The 22,152-nt window shown below is 29.2% G+C and overlaps 2 protein-coding genes across 2 annotated transcripts; both read right to left on the reverse strand.

The window, feature by feature from the left end:
- Nucleotides 1-7,334: 7,334 nt before the first annotated feature.
- On the reverse strand, nt 7,335-9,271 carry LOC111391097 (60S ribosomal protein L21-2-like). The gene is made up of 2 exons (XM_023016244.1): nt 8,958-9,271; nt 7,335-7,841 (listed from the first exon to the last, which is right to left on the reverse strand). Exons 1-2 carry the CDS (start codon nt 9,192-9,194, stop codon nt 7,584-7,586), a joined length of 495 nt encoding a protein of 164 aa, XP_022872012.1. The 5' UTR covers nt 9,195-9,271; the 3' UTR covers nt 7,335-7,583.
- Nucleotides 9,272-18,887: 9,616 nt separating this feature from the next.
- LOC111391112 (zinc finger protein 8) lies at nt 18,888-20,042 on the reverse strand. The gene has a single exon (XM_023016264.1). The coding sequence runs from the start codon at nt 19,893-19,895 to the stop codon at nt 19,155-19,157; it is 741 nt and encodes a 246-aa protein (XP_022872032.1). The 5' UTR covers nt 19,896-20,042; the 3' UTR covers nt 18,888-19,154.
- Between the last annotated feature and the right edge of the window lie 2,110 nt (nt 20,043-22,152).

The following is a 22,152-nucleotide window of genomic DNA, read 5'->3' on the forward strand; positions in this document are numbered from 1 at the left end:
GTGCATGTTTAGTATCTTTTGCATATTGGTAAAATATTTATTCAATTTTATTAACTTCTATGTATGGAGATTCTTTTTTCTAATGCATGTTTGGTAATTAGATTTTTCTATATAAATTCATATCATACTATACGTAATTAAATAATTTTAGATATTCTTATATAAACTTTAAATTAATAATTTATCATGTTGTTTCTCCAAGAGTAGTGCAACATTATAATTAATATTCTAGATTAATAGTATATCTATCTATTATAAATAGTTCGATGTTGCTCCTGGAGTAGCACAACATTATTAATGTCCTAGAAGAATATTACTTGCATACGAAAAACACGATATTACAATTTTAATATTCCAGAAGAATATTGACTCAATACTCCTGAAAAAACATAATTTAAATTATATTTATTTTTCACGAATGTGGTGTTAATGTTCTCGAAGAAATACAATCCATGTTATACAAATATTCCAGAATAATATTTCATTGTTACTCATGTGAAACACAAAATTTAATATTAGATTGTTTAGCTCTAAAGGTAGAAAGAATAGTTAATATCAATATTTCATAAGAATATTGTATTTTTACTCTTGAAAACTATATATCTAATTGTACTTTTGAGGATAGCATAACTTAATATGAAAATTTTATTTTGATGTTCATGAAAATACACAACATTGCTAATATTTTAAAAAAGAATATTAATTGTTTCAAAAGAACATGACATTATAATTTCAATATTCCTGAAGTATATTGATTGTATTTATGTAAAATCATGAATTAAATTATTCTATTTATTTATGTATCCATTCTTCTGCATATGTATTTAAATATTGATAGTTTGGTTAAATTTTATTTGTTCTCGAGAAGTATAATGATATAAGATTTAACATAAAATTAAGTTTTTACTCTTGGAGAGTAAATCCTTACATAATTTGTTACTGTAAACAATAATATGTTATTACTCCTGAAAAACATAACATTAAAATTCTGTATGTTTTCAGAAAAATATGGATTTATTATTCTTAAGAAGTCATAGTAAAATATAACGTGATCTAGAAAGAGTATATTATAATTTTCATTAATATTCTAGTTAGAATTTATTTGCTATCGAAAAGCATAATGACATACGATCTAATATGAATTATATTTTTACTCCTGAAGAGTAAATTCATGTATAATTCATTATAATAATATTTGATTGCTCTTGAAGAGCATGAATTTTATTTTTTGATATTCTAAAATAATATTAACATATTGATGTTGAAAAAGGAATAATAAAATATAGCGTGCTCTTGAAGTAACACACATATCGAAGAATTATACTTCATTTTGTTCCTGACAAAAATAAAAGTTATGTGTTTATCCCTGAAAGCCTGGCTTGATAGACGACCACATCATACTATAATTGAGCAGGTGGGTACCAACTGTTCTGTAGTGCCCATGATTCCACTATTAGGGCGGCCCTTGTGAGCGATATTCACTTTCAAGAGTCACGAGCCTACGACAAACAAATAGTAAGAACCATACGACAAACAAATAGGAAGGGATGGTTCTTTCACACTTGATTCTCCACTCTAAAGGAAGTGAGCCAAGGAAAGGCAGTGAGGGTTCGTCTCGCGACTGGGGGATGAAAATGAAGAATAGGAAGACGGACAAGGATTGACATGATGGCCCTTTACTTTACATCTTGGATGACATTGCCCCAGATATAGGATTTCTCAACTGCCGATCGCGGATGTGAACTTTGATTTTTATATGATATATCATAGTTAATTATGCATTTGAGAATTAACTATGTTTTTTATTTGATTAAATAGTTATTTAAATTTGAGATATTACATTGAACTAGAAGTTAAATTATTTGACATGAACAGTTGGATTATCACTGGATCAAATAATGATGCGAAATTTAAAAAATTCAAAATAGACATTCAATGAAGAACCAGAACATTAATCAATCCAATGAATTTTTATATATTATTTGTTCTCTTTATTGACAATTGATCGTTAAATATCGTTAGCTAAAATAGGAATTGAATTCTCTATATTTTTGAAAATTAATTAGGGTGATAAAGAGGGTTCCATCATCCTCCAAATTGATCATCTAAATATTATTTTTATCTAATAAATTTGATACACATACTAGATGATTGCATGGTGTTCGTAACTTGAAGTTTGTGAAATTACTGTTTACATTCTAAATTGCGATAATAATTTTCAGATTACATAATCAAGACCTTGTCTTATTAATGATAGTGAACATAAATATCAGCATTTTAATAAGTGTTAGCTGAAATGTCAATAAATTATTTGACATTATTGTTTGTTAAATGCCTAAAATTAAATTAGTTGAGAACAAGGTATTTTCCATTTTTGTTTGGGAAATTCCATTGCGTATCATGTCAATATCAGAGTTCTCCCTATTATAAATGGTTTATAGACGGAGCCTAATTTTTTCATCTAACTATGTCGATTGTGCATATATGTAAAATTGATCCACCACAATGCATTGAGATGGAATGTAAATTATTCTAAGAATAAATGCGTAATTTGAACCCTCATCCCAAATGTGTGATATTTTATAATGGTGGAAAAATAATTGTCAATTTGATTGAATAATCCTCCCAGCATTATGTGGAGGAATTAAGCTACTGAAAATAATATACAATTGCATCATTATCTAAATTATTGAAAAAGATTATTCGAACCAGGAGTTCAAAGGACAATATATTTTGATGCATTTATTGACTAAAGAGATCAATAATATCTCACACATCAATTTCAGATGCTCTAACTCGAATTAACATCTTATAGAACAATTAGTCAATATGATATTTTGAGGCACACTTGAAGTATGATGATATTTGATTCTAATACAAAAAATCTTCAAATAAAAATGGATCAATAAACAAAGATGGTCTCATTAAGGAGTCATATACTCTTGATGAGTATTTAGACATAACATATTACAAAATCTTTAAAGATATTCAAGTACCTGATATATTGAAAATTGAGATATCTCAATAAGTTATGTCATAATAGAGAAAGAAGTAGAATCGAACAAGAAAAAAATTCGACAATAATTTTGTACATGATGTACAGTATCATATAGCAAGGCTTCAAAATAAATTCGTCGAAATATATCAATCGAAATAATGATTAGCTAAATAAAAGGGACGCAATCTTAAATTGAATTTAATAGAGAAACCTGAAGTTTCTGGATCTACAGTCCGAGCACCTAAAATTGTATACTTATGTGAAATAACAATAGAAAAATTAAAGTCGTAATATAAAATGTACGATTCATTACATAATGAATCTCGCGAAACTTGTAATTACATGTGGTAGATGTAATTAAAGTCTTTATTTTATTAGTCTGATAGGACATAGAATTTTATATAAATATTATAAATCTGATTATAGCCAATGCATCTGGTATAACTATTAATGTTACCTTGAAAGATTTAATATGTTTGAAGTATAATTCAAGTGATATTATCATGAGGGGGAGTAAATACGCATTGTACTCTTTTTCCTTTGGCCAAGATTTTGTTCCATTGAATTTTCCTGACAAGGTTTTTAAAGAAACAATTTTTATAATGTATTCAAAAGAATAATGTACTATTTTTCCCCCGTTAGGATTTTTCCCCATGAGATTTTTCTTAATAAAATTTTAATGAGGCATGAATGTTTATAACATGTAAGAAATTTACCCTCAAAAATAATACTTCTATATGTATGACTCTCGAAGATATCAACAAGAGTTATTTTCTGGATCATCATGTTACTACAGTCTTCAAAGGTTGATAAAATATTTTGTGCGGACAATCAGCTTATATTGCACAACTTAAATGAGGTTATGTCAAAGGTGACAAGACGAAACATATTTCTCCAAAATCCTTTCATACACATATATTTCAAAAGAATGGTGATATCGATGTTCAACAAATTTGCTCAAGTGACAACATAACCGATTTATTCACAAAAGAACTGCCGACATCTACATTCAAGAAATTGGTTCACAAAATTTGAATGCGCCGACTCAAAAATTTTTAGTGAACAATATCAGGAGAATAGTTGTATTTTTTTCCTTCACTTATGTTTTATCCCATTGGGTTTTCCTAGCATGATTTTAATGAGGCTATATTTATTTTTAATACTCCAAAATAACTGTATTTTTTTCCTTTATTTTGATTTTTTTTGCCTCATTGAATTTTTATCAAACAATGTTTTAACGAGACAAATATCTGTAAAGTGTCATTCAATGAGGAGCGTTGTAAATGATAAGTTTATTAGGGTTTACAAGTGAATGACAAATTGTACACAAACATCCATAGAGGTTATTACCATTGTACCCGAACCAAATTAAACCAAATCAAACGGTTCTTCTTAAATTAAATACCCGAACATGTATCAAAATCGAAAATCGACAGGTTCAGTTCAGTTCTCGGTTCTAGATCAAGAACCGAATATCCCTGTTTTTTTATATTTATTTATTTTAAATTAAGTCAAATTATTTTACTTTTTCTAAATAAATTTGCTAATTAATTAATTTAGCTTAAACCCAAAAAATATGATTTTCTTATTTTCAATTTTCAGTCAAAGCCTAACTTAATCAAATTGATCTAAATTTTACCCAAATCTATTATTTTACCATAATGTTATTTCTACATTTCTAAGTAAATCAAATTGAAACTCGACAACGCCTTTTTTAATTATTGTAAGCTCGCAATCGTCTTCTTATTATGATTTTAATAATCAAATCTATGAATAACATAGCAAATAAAGATGCAAAATATCAAACTTTGTTATTCTATAAGAACTAAGATTGAACATATCGTTAGTAGAATAAATGTAACTTTGTAAATATTAAAAAATTAATTATAGTACAAAATCTAAGAACCGAATCCAAATAGTTCCATAATTAAATTTGGACCAAATGATTTCACTTACTATATACTTGAAAATTTCAGGTACCATGCCCAACCCTACCTGATGCTGTCATATAAATATAAAACTTTGGTTCTTAATAAAAAACACACAATTCTACTGACTTTTCTCCATATTCTTCTCTTTTCATAACATGGATACACTTATTGTTTATTTTCTTTAAATAAATAAGTTAATTATGATAAAAACATATTAATATATCATCACTTTGTCTAAAAAGAAAAAAAGTAATCTAATTGTGGAAAAAACAACGAGAACAAAACAGCGTTTCAATATTATTTTGGTATAAATGATAAAATGGTAAAAAATAATTTATTATTATTATTATTTTTTTTTTTTTGGCATGGCAAAAGACTTGATTTTTATTTTTGAAAATGAAGGAAAAACTAAAGTAACTGTGAATTACTACAAAGGGTGCCATCATAATCTGCGCAAGAATTTGGATTATCGTAATGCATATTCAATTATTCACTGAAAAAAGAAAAGAAAAGAACAGATTATTTACGTTGAATAGTGAAAAAGTCATCTCAACTTCACAATTACATACATTTGGCTAAATTCTTAGAGTTTATCAACACATATTTAAATAAGCTAGCTAAATTATAAATATTTTCATTGTCTTGTTTATCGAAAAGTTCCACGAATATCTCTCTCTCTCGAAAAAGAATTACAAATTTTAGTTATGACATATGTAAATAAATTCAATTTATTTATTTTGACATATCAGATTAAGATAAAGAGAAAAATACATGCACTAATTAGGTGGATTGTTGGAGTAAAATGTGCAAATGCAAGTGGTTGCAGTGCAGATTCCTTCTCCTCTTTCCTTCAGAGAACATATTTGCATGCACTTCTGGGAATCACATTTGGGTGCATTTATTTGCTCACGGCACCAATGCTCTGGAATCCATGCTTCACCACTGTTATTGAACTTCAATGATGCACTTCCTTCAGCCATCAATGAAAAATAAATCGACATGACTTTGAAACACAAGAACAAGATTCGCATATTCATTGAATTGGACAGTATATTTTTCATAGTTGACAGTTGGAAAACTTCAAATACAAATTTAACAATGCAACTTATACTGTCCAAGGATTTATATATCCTTGTCTTTCATTTTCTTGATCAGAAATTGAGGAGGATTCATCAATTGAGATTGTGATGAATTTTAAAAGTTATTCTAAATTTAGGTATCCCCAATTGATATTTTAATGAAATCTTTTGAAATTTAGGTTTCCTCAATAATTAGTGAATTCATAAAGACTTCATTAATAGAAAATTTTTAAAAGATTCGAATGAATTTCAATCTTCAAAATACGTATAACCAAATCTTTTATAATTTCACTATATTTGATGAGATTCTTATTAAATTTGTATGAATCTATTCAAATTCACGAAATTTATTAGAATTTACGATCTTTTAAAATTTACTAGAAACCTTAGAGGTGTCCCCAGTTGAGATAGTGATGGATTTTTAAATTCTTTCTAAATTTAGGCATCCTTAATTGAGAGTTAAATGGATTTTAATAACATTCACTAAAATTTAGGTGCCTCAATTGAAATTCAGATAAATCCTTTAAAATTTAGTTATTCTCAATAACTAGTAAATTTATAAAAATTTCATTAATAGAATAATTTTAATAGATTTGGATGGATTTCAAATTAAAAAATACATATAATCAATTTTTTTGAAAATTCTTATGGAAATTGTGAAAATCTATTCAAATTGACGAAATTCATTAAAATTTATAATTTTTTAAAATCCATCAAAACTTTAATTGAAGAAACCCTCTCTTGAGAACACCCCATAAAAGGAAATGAAAATCTCAGCACCGATGAGAAAAAACATAAAGACAAGCATTTAAAAAAAAAAAAAAAAAAAAAAGATGTTCGTACTGAGGCACTTGAAGTTGGAAATGAGAAATATCGCCAGTGGATGAGTTAGTGAAAAGCCATGGCATCAAGAGTAACTTCTATCAAACACTAAACCCCTTTATTCCAGCACAAGTTCTTTTCTTTGCATTCACTCCTAATATCAATTCTCCCTTGTTTATAAATAAGATTGGATTTAAGCTGAAAGACTTTCTGCTCTTTTCTATGAAATAATTTTATACCTGATCACAAAATCTTATAATTTTAATTTTCATTCAGTATCTAGTGCTATAACACCTTGAACTTCAAGGAAATTAAAGTACAAAAATGCAACAACTTTGCCAGGTAATGAAGATCAATTTAATTAGACTGGAAAGAAATGTCCGGTCTCAATTTGTTCAGCTTACATCAAAATTACTTCAGTTACACTCATGCTGTCCCATAACTTAATAGCTTGAATTCCATAAAAAATAATTGGTAATATAAAACAACTTGTCAAGCTAGCGTGGCAGGAAATATAACACATGTATTATATTGAAACACAATCGTCACAAACCAGGATTTCCCAATATTCAATTGAACTATTAAATTTCATTCAAGCAAAATTTCACCAAAACAGAATCCTCTACTTGCATTGTAGAACAAAATCCCAATGAAGTGCATTTATAAGTCCAGGAAACAAAATTAGCTAATTGAGGTCTTCAACAGTTCAGATCACAATAACCAGACAAGGACAGCGATAAATAACAGACTAATTTAATAACCCCCCTTGAGATCATTAACCACATCATATGGAATAGGAGTAACAGTCTCCAAAGTTGCACCTTCAACCATGAACCCGGGTTTGGGTCCCTTTGGCTGCCTCTTGGTACTAATCACTTCACCTCTTGCCTTAGCCTCACCCTTAAGTTTGTCGTTGGTCTTGATCCTTTGCAGAAAATCCTCATGACACCTTGATGGCTGCACATGCTCAACTCGGACATGGATCCTCTTTCTAATGATTCTGTTGCCTACCTGCAACATGAATATACTCAACATTTAAAGGCACAGCAAAGAATGGAGGGCTAAACAATCTTAGAAACAATACAAGCACATTAGCATGCATAAGTAAACATTAAAGCTAATATTGGTTACACGGTAGACTGGAAGGCAGAACAAGACTTGAGCTGCTCATTATTTATTCTAGTAGAATACATTACAAAAAACCAAACAAGCAAAAGGATTCTTAATAATTGAAAATAAACTTCCCAATAAATTGCATACATGTAACATGCTGAAAACGAACTTTCAGCTCTACTCTCATCTGAAAAATGGGCTCTGGGGACAATAAGTTCAAGCTTCAATCATAAGGCAATCAAGCCAAAAATTCTGGGTTCCTTCTATATTTTTTGTTACAAGCAACTTAAATACCCTGAATTCATGTAGCACGAGCATATTCTTTATGGAGTTTAAAAACTGATAAATTTGAGAGGCTGCTTGAACTTTTGCAATTATATTAAACAGTGGTCGCATCAATTGTAACATACCAATTTAGAGCCAGTATATATAGCGTAAAATTAAGGTCTTATCACCATTTTCTCATTCGTGTTCTCTCCTTTCCTGATTAAAAATAGTTAGAGAAACCCCCGAATTATATAAAGAAACAATTAGAAACAAAAACATATTTACATTCATCGGTATGTGGTAGAATTATAAAGAAAAGTACCAAAAAAAATCTTAAATTAAAATTTTCCCAAATCAGAATGGAGTTAAAAGTAACTGCTTAAAAGCCAATACACAACAGAAACGGACACACATATATAAACCACCATATCAGTAGACACATTAACTTGCTACATGTTCATCAAGGTTTACATAAGGAATTCCATAATGCACTCTACCATTTGGAGTTGAAAATACAGTTAACTTTTTCATCCAATATTTTCCCTTCACATCATTTTTCATAACCGCTTATGTAACAATTTTATGTACAAGCAGCAAAATGGTTAATTTTAGATACAACTTCATTATCACGAAAGCACCTTGCTGTCAGCATTTCCATCAATCTCTCACAAATTAACAAAGAAAACACATATAGACATTTAGATATCTTATTGACGTATGAGATTCGTTAGGTTTTATCTTGCGAACCTGCTTGTTGACTTCAACGCCGATGGCACGTTTAGTCACATTCCAGACGCGGCCGGTGCGGCCATGGTAGAATTTGTGCGGCATGCCTTTGTGGATCGACCCGTTCACCTTGACATCCACATAGTCTCCGATCTTGTAGGTACGGAGGTAGATCGAGAGAGGGGTAGGACCCTTCTTCCTAAACGGCCGAGCAAACAGATCCCTAGTGCGTGATCTCAAACCATGTCCGGCCGGCATTTTTACTTGAGTTAGCTCGCTTTGTGCTTGTGTGTGACGAGAGCAAATGAAACCCTAATGGGAATAGGGGATTTTATTCGGGAGATGAGTAGTTAGGGTTTTGAATGTGAATGGGCTCGGATGGTGAATGGGCTATTTTTAGTTCTGTTTAAATCATTTTATTGGGCCTTTCAATTTGGTCTCAAAATGGCTAGGCTCGGAGACTAGTCTAGCGCAAATCTAGGCCCACATTTTAGCCCATCTTTGATGGCCATTATTTTGAAAAAAATGAAGTTTTGAATTGTTTATTTTTTTTTTAATGTGTGTTAAAAATATAAGAAAAAATTGAATTTATGTAAAAAAATATTTTATTTTTTAATGTGTGTTAAAAATATAAGAAAAAATTGAATTTATGTAAAAAAATATTTTATTATGTAAATATGTTGTTCAAAATGAGCATAAAAATTAAATATTTGTTTGGGAGTGATTTTTCACCCCAAAAATTGGTTTGTTGACTATTATTTTACTATTTCAGCCGTAAAGTTTGACTTATTCTCTCACAAGTAGCCCACACTTTTATCCTAACAGTTAAAAAATCAATTCTCAAAATCACTTCCAAACGGGACTTAAATAGTCTAATTTTAAAGGAAGACAAATAGGACTTAATCTAGCCCTTGTTTGAGCCCTATTCTTGTCAAAAAATGTATTTTTAAATAGTAAATTGATGAAAAATATGGTTAAAAAATATTTAAAAAAATCATGAATTTTTATGTAACATTATTTTATTGAGAAACGTATGGTTGAAGTGAAATTAAATCACAGTTAAAAAATGTATTTTAATGAAAAAAAGGGACTCAAATAGATTTCTCCTATTTAGCCTCTTTTTGTGTATCTAAAAAATTAGATTTTTAGTAAATTTCAATAAAAGGTTATGATACATATACATTATGGTATCCATAAGGGTGTTCATAATGTATGTTACACCCCTATTATTTGAATCGTTTCGGAATGCCGACCACCACACATTTCGACTTGATAAACACCCATCCGAAGTGTTTTCGAAGTGATATCTCCAATGTCAACAACCTAGTAGCACAGTGAGAGACATAAACGATCCTGCTGAACTGACCGAAGCGCCCTCGCCCCTGAAGTCGAGGCGAAGTGAACCTTTGTTAGAAGATCCGCCGCCAATTTCAGAAAGAGATTTTTGCCAAGATTCTCTGTGCATCTAAAGTTTAAATTGATTTGACGTCTCCACGAGGCTAATTGATGTAACTTATCAACTTTATGTAATGAAACTCTTACTACATAGCATTCCATAGCAAGTTTATATATTTTCTCCTCTCCCTTATTCTTATTTTGCACAACCCCTAAGTACTGTTCCAACCACCTAAACCTGATTTGACCGTTGGAGTGTATACGGCCGTCACCACCCCCACTGGTCCCGGCCGTGTGCGTCTGACCGTACGTTGATTGTGCACAGAAAGGAATACGTGGAGTAGCTATCGGTTGGCCACGTGGAATGTCTAATTTTCGAAGTCAACAATGTACAAGTGACATAACACCATTGGAGGGTTGAAAAACAATTATTTTAACCCTTCAATCATGAAATTTCACGTGTACATTATAAATACCCTAATGGAAACCATCTTGTACATATAGAATTATCCTTCAATAAAGGTTATTGTTTAATCTTTACCTTCTAATTTACCTCAAAGCCTAGGGAAGTGTCGAAGGCTCTCGCTCAGCTATTGGTTGTGCTAGGACATTTTAGGACTATTACTCCTTCGTTTTATTATTTTTTCAAGTGAAATTTTAAATTCATGAAAAGTTCAATGTCTCTCCAGTATTAGGGGCCTTTTTGGCTAATCTTAAACGCAAGTTAACTTTAATTTTAAATATGTTTGAATAACATATTTTTAAGTTAAAAATTATTTATTTTGAAACTTATTTATATGGAAACGTTTAACATGCCATAGCCCTTGTTTGAGCTCCATTTTATGAAAGAAAAAAAAAAAAATATATATATATATTTATTTATNAAAAAAAAAAATATATATATATATATTTATTTATTTATTTAAACAGTATTTTGACATTATTTCAACAACACATTTCTCAATAAAAAAATATTACACACAAATTCAAAATTTTTCTTTATTTTTTAACCATATATTGCTTATTAATACACTATTCAAAAACTATTCAAAAATATATTTTTCATCCAAAATGAGACTCAAACAATGACATACTTTCTTCCATGTTTGAAAAGAAAGAAAATGGCATATCACCATTAATTATTTGTCTGAAGAGTTTGGTGTCCTTCAAAGTACGCATCATCAATGCTGTCCAAAAATTCGATAAATACTTCATCCTCAGAGTTACCCTTTCGATGTCTCCAATATCATAAAGTGAATGACGAGATCAAAATGGTAAACTTTATTTTTCCTAATATAGTACGTCAGAACAAAAAATATTTCAATAATTAAATGATTTAAATAATTAAATTGCGGAACACAAAAAAATGAAGGAATTCTAGTTGTAACTTTATCTTAAAGGAGTGCTCGGAAATTTAAAAGAAGTTGTTAAAGGATGAATCTCATGTCGATTAAATATCGAAATATAGACTAATTTATAAGGGTTCAGAGTACTTCTCTTAATAAAATTGACATTTTAAGATGGAAAACCAATTTTTAATATAATTTCAGAGCCTATTAAATTTCAACGAACAATTCAATTCGATTAATACTCAAAAAATGAGCTAGCGAATTTCAAAATTGGTTTATTCAAAGAAGCCACCATCTTGTGAGAAAATATTAAGGGATAATCTCACATCGATTAAATATCGAAATAAATACCAATTTATAAAGGTTTAGACTACTCCTTTTAATAAGGTTGGCATTTAAATATGAAACCTCATATCTGTATGGGAAATGTTTTTTTCTTTGAGGGTGATAAACAACATGATTTTATTTTCTATATATTCATACGTCTGCAATTTATAACTAGTTTTTATTCCTCATACTTTAGTGTAGAGTTGGCAAAAATAAAGTTGTTTAATGATATATTATAGTGGATTTTAAACGAAAATTATATATGCCTTATTTCTTTAATACTATTAGTAAGTATGTGCGTTGTACATCTTATGTATAGGATGAATGATATGTATAATATTTTTGAAGTATTGATACAATATTTGAAAATATTTGAAGTAATTAATATTGTTAAAGAAAAATTAAAATTGTTAGAAAGAATATATATGAATAAATTTTTTTATAAAATGACATATATAATGTGAAAATGTTGAATAAACATAAATGTAATATTTCGATCACTATAGCTTTTCTTTGTTAACAATATTTTTGTCAACCTCTCACATTTTTCTTCTTTTTATTTTTTGCTCTTACCAAGACTTTTTTTTGGTTTATATTGAAATTCAGCTAGAAAGTGCGACATATAGTTGTACATGAGATAATACATGTTCAAGAAGGTATATTTAAGTAGTAGGCATTGTTTGTCCTTTGAGCATTGTTAATGATCATTGCAAAACATAAACATATTGAAAATATATTTCCTCTTGAATTTTTATTTTTATTTCCTAGATTTTGAATGCAATTTATTATTTATTTTTATCTTACTTTTGTAGCAAGAAAAAATTGTTGTAAGATTAACCAAGTTTAAAAGGTATATATTACTTAATATACTAACATAAAATAATTCTATTTTTTATTGAATAATCAAATTTCATTGAATAAAATATCATAAGAACAATTTTTAAAAATTTCAAACCAAACATCTTTTCTAGTTTTCTATTTTGAAAAATAATTTTTCAAAATGACAAAACAAACACATTTTAGTAATATTAAAATGAACCTTCAAAATAGAAAATTGGAAATCAACTCAAAATTCAAAGCTAAAACTGAAAAACAAACCAATGAGCATTTAATTTCAAATGCTTGCAGCCCAAAATGCTCTTTCTCATTTTTTTTTTTTAATAATTGAGTCTTAGTAATGCACTATGGGGTCAGTTCATATAATTTGTGCTTCAATCATTACAACGCCTTTTTATTTTATTCATTTTCAACAAGAAAAAAAATTGGGTTGAAATAAACTTAAAATTATATTTTCATTGATTCATTACTCAACTTCAAATTTATTGAGAAAGTGACTCCATTAAAAATGAAAGTGTATTGATTTAATTTATTTAACATTAGAACAATTAAAAATATTTGAGAAAAACATTTAGTCGAACAAATAAAGAAGTTATCAAATTTTTTTTTTTAAAATAAGTTTACAAACCATATAAAAAATAATTTACCAAAATATATTTCGAAGTTAAATTATATTAGTAAGCAAACCAATTCAATGACAGAAATTCATTATCCTAATAATATATTTTCCTCTAAAGAAGAAAGACCTTTAAAACTTCATAAAAGTTGACTACAGCGCATTAATCAACTGCTTTCGAAAAAAAAAAATCAAAATTCAAATAAATTTGAAAATGTTATAGATTTCTTTATAATTCCTAAGAGAAATATGTGGATGGAGGTTCTAAATATATTAAGGTAAATAACTCCTAATTATTAGGATCTTTAGGATTGGCAACAATCATTTCTAATTTCACATAACCTGTTATCCTTTACCGTTCAAAAGGAAATTTGATTCTTAACTGTTTTATTATAATTATAAAATATGATTATATATAGACAAGCTTCATTTTTTAAGTGATTAAGCACCTGTTTGCCCCTCATTAATTTTCATTCTATTCTATTTCATTTTTCTTTCTCATATTTTCAACCATACAATCTTTCATAAAATTATATTATATGTAAACAGAATTTTTTTTTTCAACCACTTATTTTTTTTAAAAAAATACTCTTCCACCAATTTTCATTTCCACAAAATGGGGGACAAATGGGGGCTAAAACTTAATTCGATTAACATATAATTTAAGTATTTCAAATAAAAGAATAAAATTTATAATTTTTTCATTTTATATTTAATGGAGACAACATGGAGTTGAATTATAATTAATTTTTTGAGGTATAATATAATTATTAATTACTAACCATTATGATACATTCATTATTAAAGGCATTATTGTCAAAAGTAAAATATATATAATTAAAATAAATTTACTTACTACACCACATTATAATTATACCACAATTAAATGATTTTTTAATAATGGTAATTGGCACAAAACGCCCCTATCGTTCGGGTGTATTGTGGAAAATATCCATATCTTTCATTTTTTTGGCATTTTTCCCCTATTTTCACCTTTTTTGTGTCGAAGGTCCTTTCCACTGTTTTTTTGGGTGTAAAATGACCAATATGCCCTACTATTTAAATAAAATAAAAAAGAAAAGAAAAGAAAAAATTGTAACTATAACCAAACTTCTAAAAAAGTGCAAATATCCTCCCCAAAACTTCACCTTCTTCCCTCACCTCACCCCCACGCCACTGCCACTTGCTGGCCATTTTCAGCCACCTTCCGGTCATCTCGGCAAGTAGACTAACATACCAACTTGAAGCCCTCACTTTCGTCTTCACAAACCATCCAACCATTGGCTGAAAATCTATAGGAATTGGCCGAAAAATTGCGCTAAAATAGACTATTCACGCAACATGAAACAGCCAAAAATGGAGGTCGAAAACTCCATTTTCTTTTTTATAATGTAAATCATGAAAATTAATAATGGCTTTGTTGATAAAAAATAAAAATTGATTTGTTACTGAAAAATAAAAACTCAATGGATGAATTATAGTGTAGATCATGAAGATTAATAAGGGTTTTGTCGATTAAAAATAAAAAAAATTGCTTTGTTGATGGAAAATAAAAATTGTAAGAACAAAATATTCAATTGAATGATAAGTCACTAAATTTTCGTTGATTTTTTAATTTAATAATTGAATGCCAATTTCACTCCTTATATTAATTCCAACCCAAATAATAAATATCAATTAAATATCTCACCACTATATTAATTCTAAATCAAATGATAAATATTAATTAAATTAGTAATAAGGGCTTTGCTAATGAAAACTAAAAATTGTAAAGAAAAAAATCAATTGAATGTTAGTCATTCAATTTCTATGTGTAATTTCTTTTTTATTTATTGAATGTCTTCATTAATATTAATGCAACCTTTAAAATATTTGTAACCTCAATTAAATAATAACTTAATGAATGAATTATAATGTAAAGCATGAAGATTAAAAATTGCTCTCTTGATAAAAAATAAAAATTCATTGTATGAATTATAATGTAAATCATGAAAATTTATAAGGGTTTTGTTGATGAAAAATAAAAATTGAGTCGTTGGTGGATAATAAAAATTGTAAGAACAAAATAGTCAATTGAGTGGTAAGTCATTGACTTTGTTTTTGTTTTTTTTATAATTGAATGTTATTTTCACTCCTTATATTGATTCCAATCCAAAATGATAAATATCAAATAAATATTTCACTCCTTATATCATATTAATTCTAAACCAAACTGATAAATATTAATTTAATTGGTATTCCAATTACGAGGGTATGGTGAGCATATAGTTAAATATTTTGGGGTAAATTTGGTATTTAAAAGTTTCTCCACCTTCCACACTTTTAATATATTGTAGATAATCACAAACCTAAAGAAAAGCTTATATGTTGATGTTTGAAAAGAAATATGTTTGTTGTTTAAATTTTGATGTTTCAAGAGAAATATGTAGATTTCAGCATAATCGTTGTTTTACAAGAATGCCTCTTTCTCAAATGACTTTTTTGTTTTATGATTGTCGTGTAACAATAAAAATTTTATGTCATAAATATATTAAAACCTTGTTCATATAATTTTACTTAAAGTAATTTAAGTAAATAAAAAAATGCTTAAAATTGTGGTGTAACTAGTACATTTTGTGGTGGTAATATAATTGCTCTTTAAATTATTGTAGTGTAGATCTGTAGTGTATGGTTTATAACCAAAATGAAATATTTAATATTTTATTTATATTAGGATACCATAGTCTTTTAATTGGCGATTTGAAATGAATCAAGTCGATAACTTTAAATAAATGTATTTTGAGTCTCAAATTAGAGTATCTATCGTTGTACTTTAAAAAATCGATAGTATTGACAATAGTTTATTGTTGATTTAGTTAGAATTGGTAAAATTATAGTTTAAATATTACATTATTCTTTAAAGAATCACAAGATGGAAGAAATATCGTAATGATATTTTAAGCATTACTACTATTTTTTTAAAATAAATAATTTTAAGCATTACTACTAATATTTATACTAATATGTTAAAGGAAAAGTAATTAAGGAAAGCACATGCAATTTAAAATTTTGAAATAGGGAGATTTGTGTAATTTTAAAAAGGAAGATGTATTTTTAAAAGCATAATTCTATGACCTCTGCGAATTTTGTTAGTTAAACCACAATTTTAAGCATTTTTTTATTTACTTAAATAACCTTAAGTAAAATTACATAAATAGATTTTGATATCTTTATCACACAAAATAATTTATAGTTCCATTGCAATCATAAACCTAGTTTTTTTTATATCTTTTCCCTACATGGCCTTGCCCATAGCTTTTTCATCGACGACTTTTGTGTCACGTGGTTGATTATTGAATTTTGGGATTAGAAACTCCAAGTTAGCTAATATATATAAATATGAAATGATTAAGTTGTGATTATATGTGGAACTGAATCAAGGACATTTAAGGATGGTGATATGCTAATCAACAGAGATGAAGTTCGTATTGTTTCCATGCTCTATGAAAATTCCACCAAACAAAGAAAAGAGATATATCACAAATACTTATCTCCCACCCACCACCACACACACACTTTTGGAATTTGGATTCCAATAGTATACTCAACTTGAATTGTTATCTGTTTTTAATTTTCTTCGTTATAGAGTAAAATTCTTTGTCAAGATCAATCTTTTTTTTGGTGTTGAGAAGGAGGAGAAGAAGAAGAAGAGAATTGATGTTTTCGCCATATCTACAAATGAAGCTTCTCTCTCTAAATTCGTGAAATTCAACCCACCAATTTTTGAAGTAAAATTGATGCTATATGATTATTTCTTTTTTGACTTCTTGAATTTGGCCTCAAGATACCCTTTTTTTCCTTTATTTTTTCGAATTTTTCTATTAGCGGAATTCGTTAATTTGATGTGTTTTCTTAATTTGACATTAAATGAATTATAAGTATTCCAGTATGTGGTGTATTTCATTTTTGGTTCTTCGCCACTTGAATGTGTTTTCACATGTGGTTCCTAAGTAAACATCAAATTTGGAATTTATCAAAGAAAATAGTCCATAATATGAAGGATAAATATTACAGAAAAGGAGAACGGAAACAATTAAATCACAATAGTGTTTTTTTTTTTTAATTTTTATTGAATTAGGAGTATAATTGTAAAATTATGTGGTCTATTTATTAAAAATATATTTTAATTATAATGTAGTGTAGTAAATAAATTTTCCGGTGATAATAAATTACCCTTTTTGAAATTGTTATAAACTTCATGAGAGAGATACATTATTTAAACTTAAAAATAAGTGAGATTTGCAAAAATTTTGAAAAGGGAGGTATGTCTTTGAAATTGTTGTACATTTCGAGGGAGGTATCCTTATTGAAAACTTAGAATAAACTATAAAGAGATGTTTGTATTAGAAGGGAAGAAATGTTTCTAAAATTATCACAAGGTCAGGGAAGGTCTATGCAATTTCCTCAAAATAAAAAAAAAAAAAAAAAAAACTTTATTTATACAAAGAGATACATATGTATTGACATGTTAAATGATGTAATAGAAATGACACATAATACGTTTGATTTAAATAAATAGATTTGAAGTAACATGATAAACACTAAATTAATTGTAATTTAATTAAAATGTTGTCAGTTTTAATAAATTTTATGGGATATGAAACAGAAATCACGATTCAAAATATATCTATCTGAAAAATTAAGGATTATGATTCACAAAAAGAGAATCATCCCGTGCATTTATAGATTAGTATCCGACTCTAACAAAAAATATTATCAATTATTTTGTTCTCCATTGCCACAAAATTTCCAACATTAGACCTTTCAAGATGATCCTAATTAATTAGAAGAAATTGTCTCTAGAAGATATTTATAACTAATATCATAGAGAAAACCAGAAGGTGAAGAAAATATCGCATTTGTGGTTCTAATATATCTCCAAATTAAATATACCAAAAAATTTACCATAGTTGAAATTATGATCTGATTTTTCAGTTCCAAACGTGTTGGGGTCCCAAAAGACAGTAACCTGAATGAGTTGCAGACTAATGCTGCAAGTGGTGACCATTGTATTGTATCATCATTTTAGTTTCTTTCAACAAGTGGACTTAAATATGCCACCTTTGTTAGATGATGATCCTCGATGTGTGTCTAGAGAACTTCCCACTTCAAATATTCTTAAAGATAAACGTTCCACATCATTTAAAGTTTGATAGTTACATATGCTTGCAATTAACAAAAATCTGTCCCCATTTCCTCTCTCAAAAATTTGAACAAATTCTAGCTGTTCTTTTACCTGTAACTACCCTAGAAATATCAGAAATCCAATGTATATTGGATTAGATTACAGTCGAATACTTGGTCTAATCGTACTTATGTTCCAATACATTCTCTACGAACGCAAAAATTAAAAAGAAGATTATTTAGAGCTAATTAGAAGAGATCAACTAGTGGAAATTAAGTTTCATAAGAGTACAAATGTACTGAAATACTAACAAAATGAATAATTTGTGAAGAGTCAAGTTGCAGCTGCAGGCAGCAGCTTCTTGCTATAACATCAGTACCATACTAATTAAAGTCCATTTCATTTACATGCTAACTGATACCATGAAATAAGATTTTTATTTTTTTCCGCATTAATTATAAAAAATAACTCAGTCCAATAAAAATCATAGCCGGCCTCAGAGTATGTTATATGCTGTTCCTCAAGAAATGCTAAAGGCGTAAATCCAAACTTACCTGATCTTGCATGCTCGGCTTTGATTCGTACACGAATCTGCTTTGAGAATCAGACCCATTGATTGATGATAGCTTCAAATCGTCCTTAGAAAACAGCGGTAGCTGATGAGTTGATGAATGGTCGTGTCTAAAGGCAGTGGAAGTATGGACGGATGGGATTTGCCATAAGGCCAAGGGACTACCATTAATAGGTGGTCTAGAGTAACTAGATCCATAGCGACCATAAAACCCGTTATGTCTGGTACTGTAAGAACTGCTGCTGTTGTAATTAGTCCATGAACTGTAAGCAGGTGTTGCGGCTGAACCAAGAGGATAGTTCATTAGACCATAGAGGTGAGAGTGATCAGATACAGCACTGTGCACCATAGCAGATTGAAGGTGCAACCTTTTAGCATGTTGACGCTCTCTTTTGTGCGCATTTTGATGACCTCCAAGGGCTTGTGAGGTAGGAAAGTTTCTGCAACAGTAATGGCATTCAAATTTCCGGCTGCTTTCACCATTATTATCGCTGTCTCTGGTCTCTTCACGAGTGCTTGTCTCAGTAAAAAGCTCCGGTTCTTCGTGAGGATCAGAAGGAATTGAGTCACCTCCTCCAAATTCTTTCCCGAATAGCCTAATAGCCTTTTCTTTAGCAGGTGCGGGACGAATGAAGGGCAATTGAGAGAACGACTCAACGTTCATAAAGTCTCGAGTTTCTCTCTGATCTGTCTTCTCCATGAAATTAGTGACAACCCTTTTGCAGAATGGGAAAGAAAATGTAGAAAGAATAGGTTAAGGGAAAGAAGAAAACTGTCGAGAGGGAGAAGTCGTCTTGTATATGGGGTATTGTTGGTATGGTGGGACCCATATAATTGACCTTGAATAAGGCCTAACAATTTATGTATAGCATTGAAATTATATATTAGGAGAGAGAAGTTTTGATCCATTTGTTGCTTTTCACCTTATTGCATTATGGAGATGAAGCATATTAGTGAATCTATATATACATTATGTAACATTTTAATTATATATGTATAAGAGGAATAGCTTCTCACCTTATTGCATTATGGAGATGGGGCATATATATTAGCAAATTTATATATAATTTTTATAAGTCATTGCACTAGAGATGTTTTTAACTATTTTTACAATCAGTTTAGAATTTAACTTACTATATATATTTGCATTCTAATTGAAACTATAATAATTTCTGTATCGTTTTATAATAATTATCACTATTTGACAATCGTTATTAATTATACAATGCTATCGGATTCAATATCCCACGGAATTAATTGGTCGTTGAAGATGTAATACTCTTTTAAGGAAAGAATGGGACTTTGTTAGCAATTCAGAAAAATTAAATCAATGGTAAGATGTTCAATAGGGTTGTATGGAATAAAAATCGAATTAATTTGTGTATCAAACATTAATATTATATTTAGGATCGATAGAGCTGGGCAGGCTTGTACCACATGCCCTTGTTCCTCTATTCATTTTGTTATGTAAATTGCATGTGTATTAATCAATGGAATGAGAGAGACATGACTTTGAGTTAAAATGGTGGGGGTCTCCTCCAATCCCAGTTTGGACCATATTCTACTACTTGTTGCTCCAACATATATGTATGTATGTATGTATGTATGTATGCATGCATGCATGTATGTATGTATTTATGTATGGTTGCCTGTAATTGCTGGTGGTCCTAGAAATGTTAAGAGGGATTACAAGAAGTTTTCCCTTCACATACATTTGAAATTTTCACTGTTACCTTGATTGTAACTGGGATGCAATATATACAATCATTTCATAGCAGAATATGCTTTCACTATCCTTCTTCTAGCAAAGACTCATTTTGGAGGTGTAATGGATTTTGACTTAGAAATTGACGCAACAATACTCTCCACATGTAATCTTCTAATTAGATCGAGATTCCAATTATAAGCTATTGTTTGATAGGAGAATTTCGTAGTTGAGTACAATAAATCATACATGTACCTCTACTATACATAGTAAAATATGGTGGTTGAGCCTAGCACTGTAATATTGGCAATTTTTGTTGCAAATTATTTGGTTTTTTCTGCTATACAAATCTTTTTTTCCCCCTCAGGACATATCCCAGTAGTGCAAAAGACAAGGGTAGTGGTGCAAAAGACAAGGGTGAGGTATACTCAGCCTTGCTAGCTGCAGTGTGAGAGTTCGATTCCTGAAACATGAATTGGGACTCTTTGTGAGGTACAAGCAGCTCTTGTTCCTTAGTCTGTTGGGGCGCATCTCGTAATTAACCTCTCTCACAATGCTTCAGTGACGGGACGGTGGGGGACCCTTAAGGTTTGTTCAACCTTTTAGTAATGCTTTTGATTATTGAATCTTTGTATTCACCACTGTATAGTAGATCAATCTGCACACGAAATTCAGCCACAGATTTATCAGAAATCTACATAAATTGCATCTTCACCATTTAGGGGACATATCTGTCGACATTGATTTCCAACTTAATTTCAATGATTACACAAACAATTCCTACTACCAAAAACAATATTAATAGCAGAAGAAGGCAACAAAATCCATTGGATTATAAAGTAGCAGCCGGCTGTATTGTTGACTAGTTTTACAATTATTCTCAACTGGCTAGTTTGCATCTAAGCTTAATTAAGGCAACTCTACCTATAATTATTTGCCACATTTCAAGACTAGTCACTATCTTTCTCTCTCATCTTGGGATTTTATGATACATGCATAATCATTTCTTAGTTTAGCGTTTTAATGGAAGTACTCCTTTAATAGACAACATCCTTTCATCGAAATGGGACCATTTTTCCCATTGAACACATCAAAACAACCCTTCACTCATGCGAAACCCTTCTTTGCCATTAAAGTCATAGTCACAGGAGTAGATGCAGTCGAGGGACCATATGTATGTATATAAGTATTTATAGGGTAAATTTAATTATTGGACTGCTCTAGTTGTGCGGTTGTGCCTTCATAAAGTAGA

This window comes from Olea europaea, unplaced genomic scaffold (genome assembly GCF_002742605.1).
Source record: "Olea europaea var. sylvestris unplaced genomic scaffold, O_europaea_v1 scaffold753, whole genome shotgun sequence".
NCBI classification, from domain to species: domain Eukaryota; kingdom Viridiplantae; phylum Streptophyta; class Magnoliopsida; order Lamiales; family Oleaceae; genus Olea; species Olea europaea.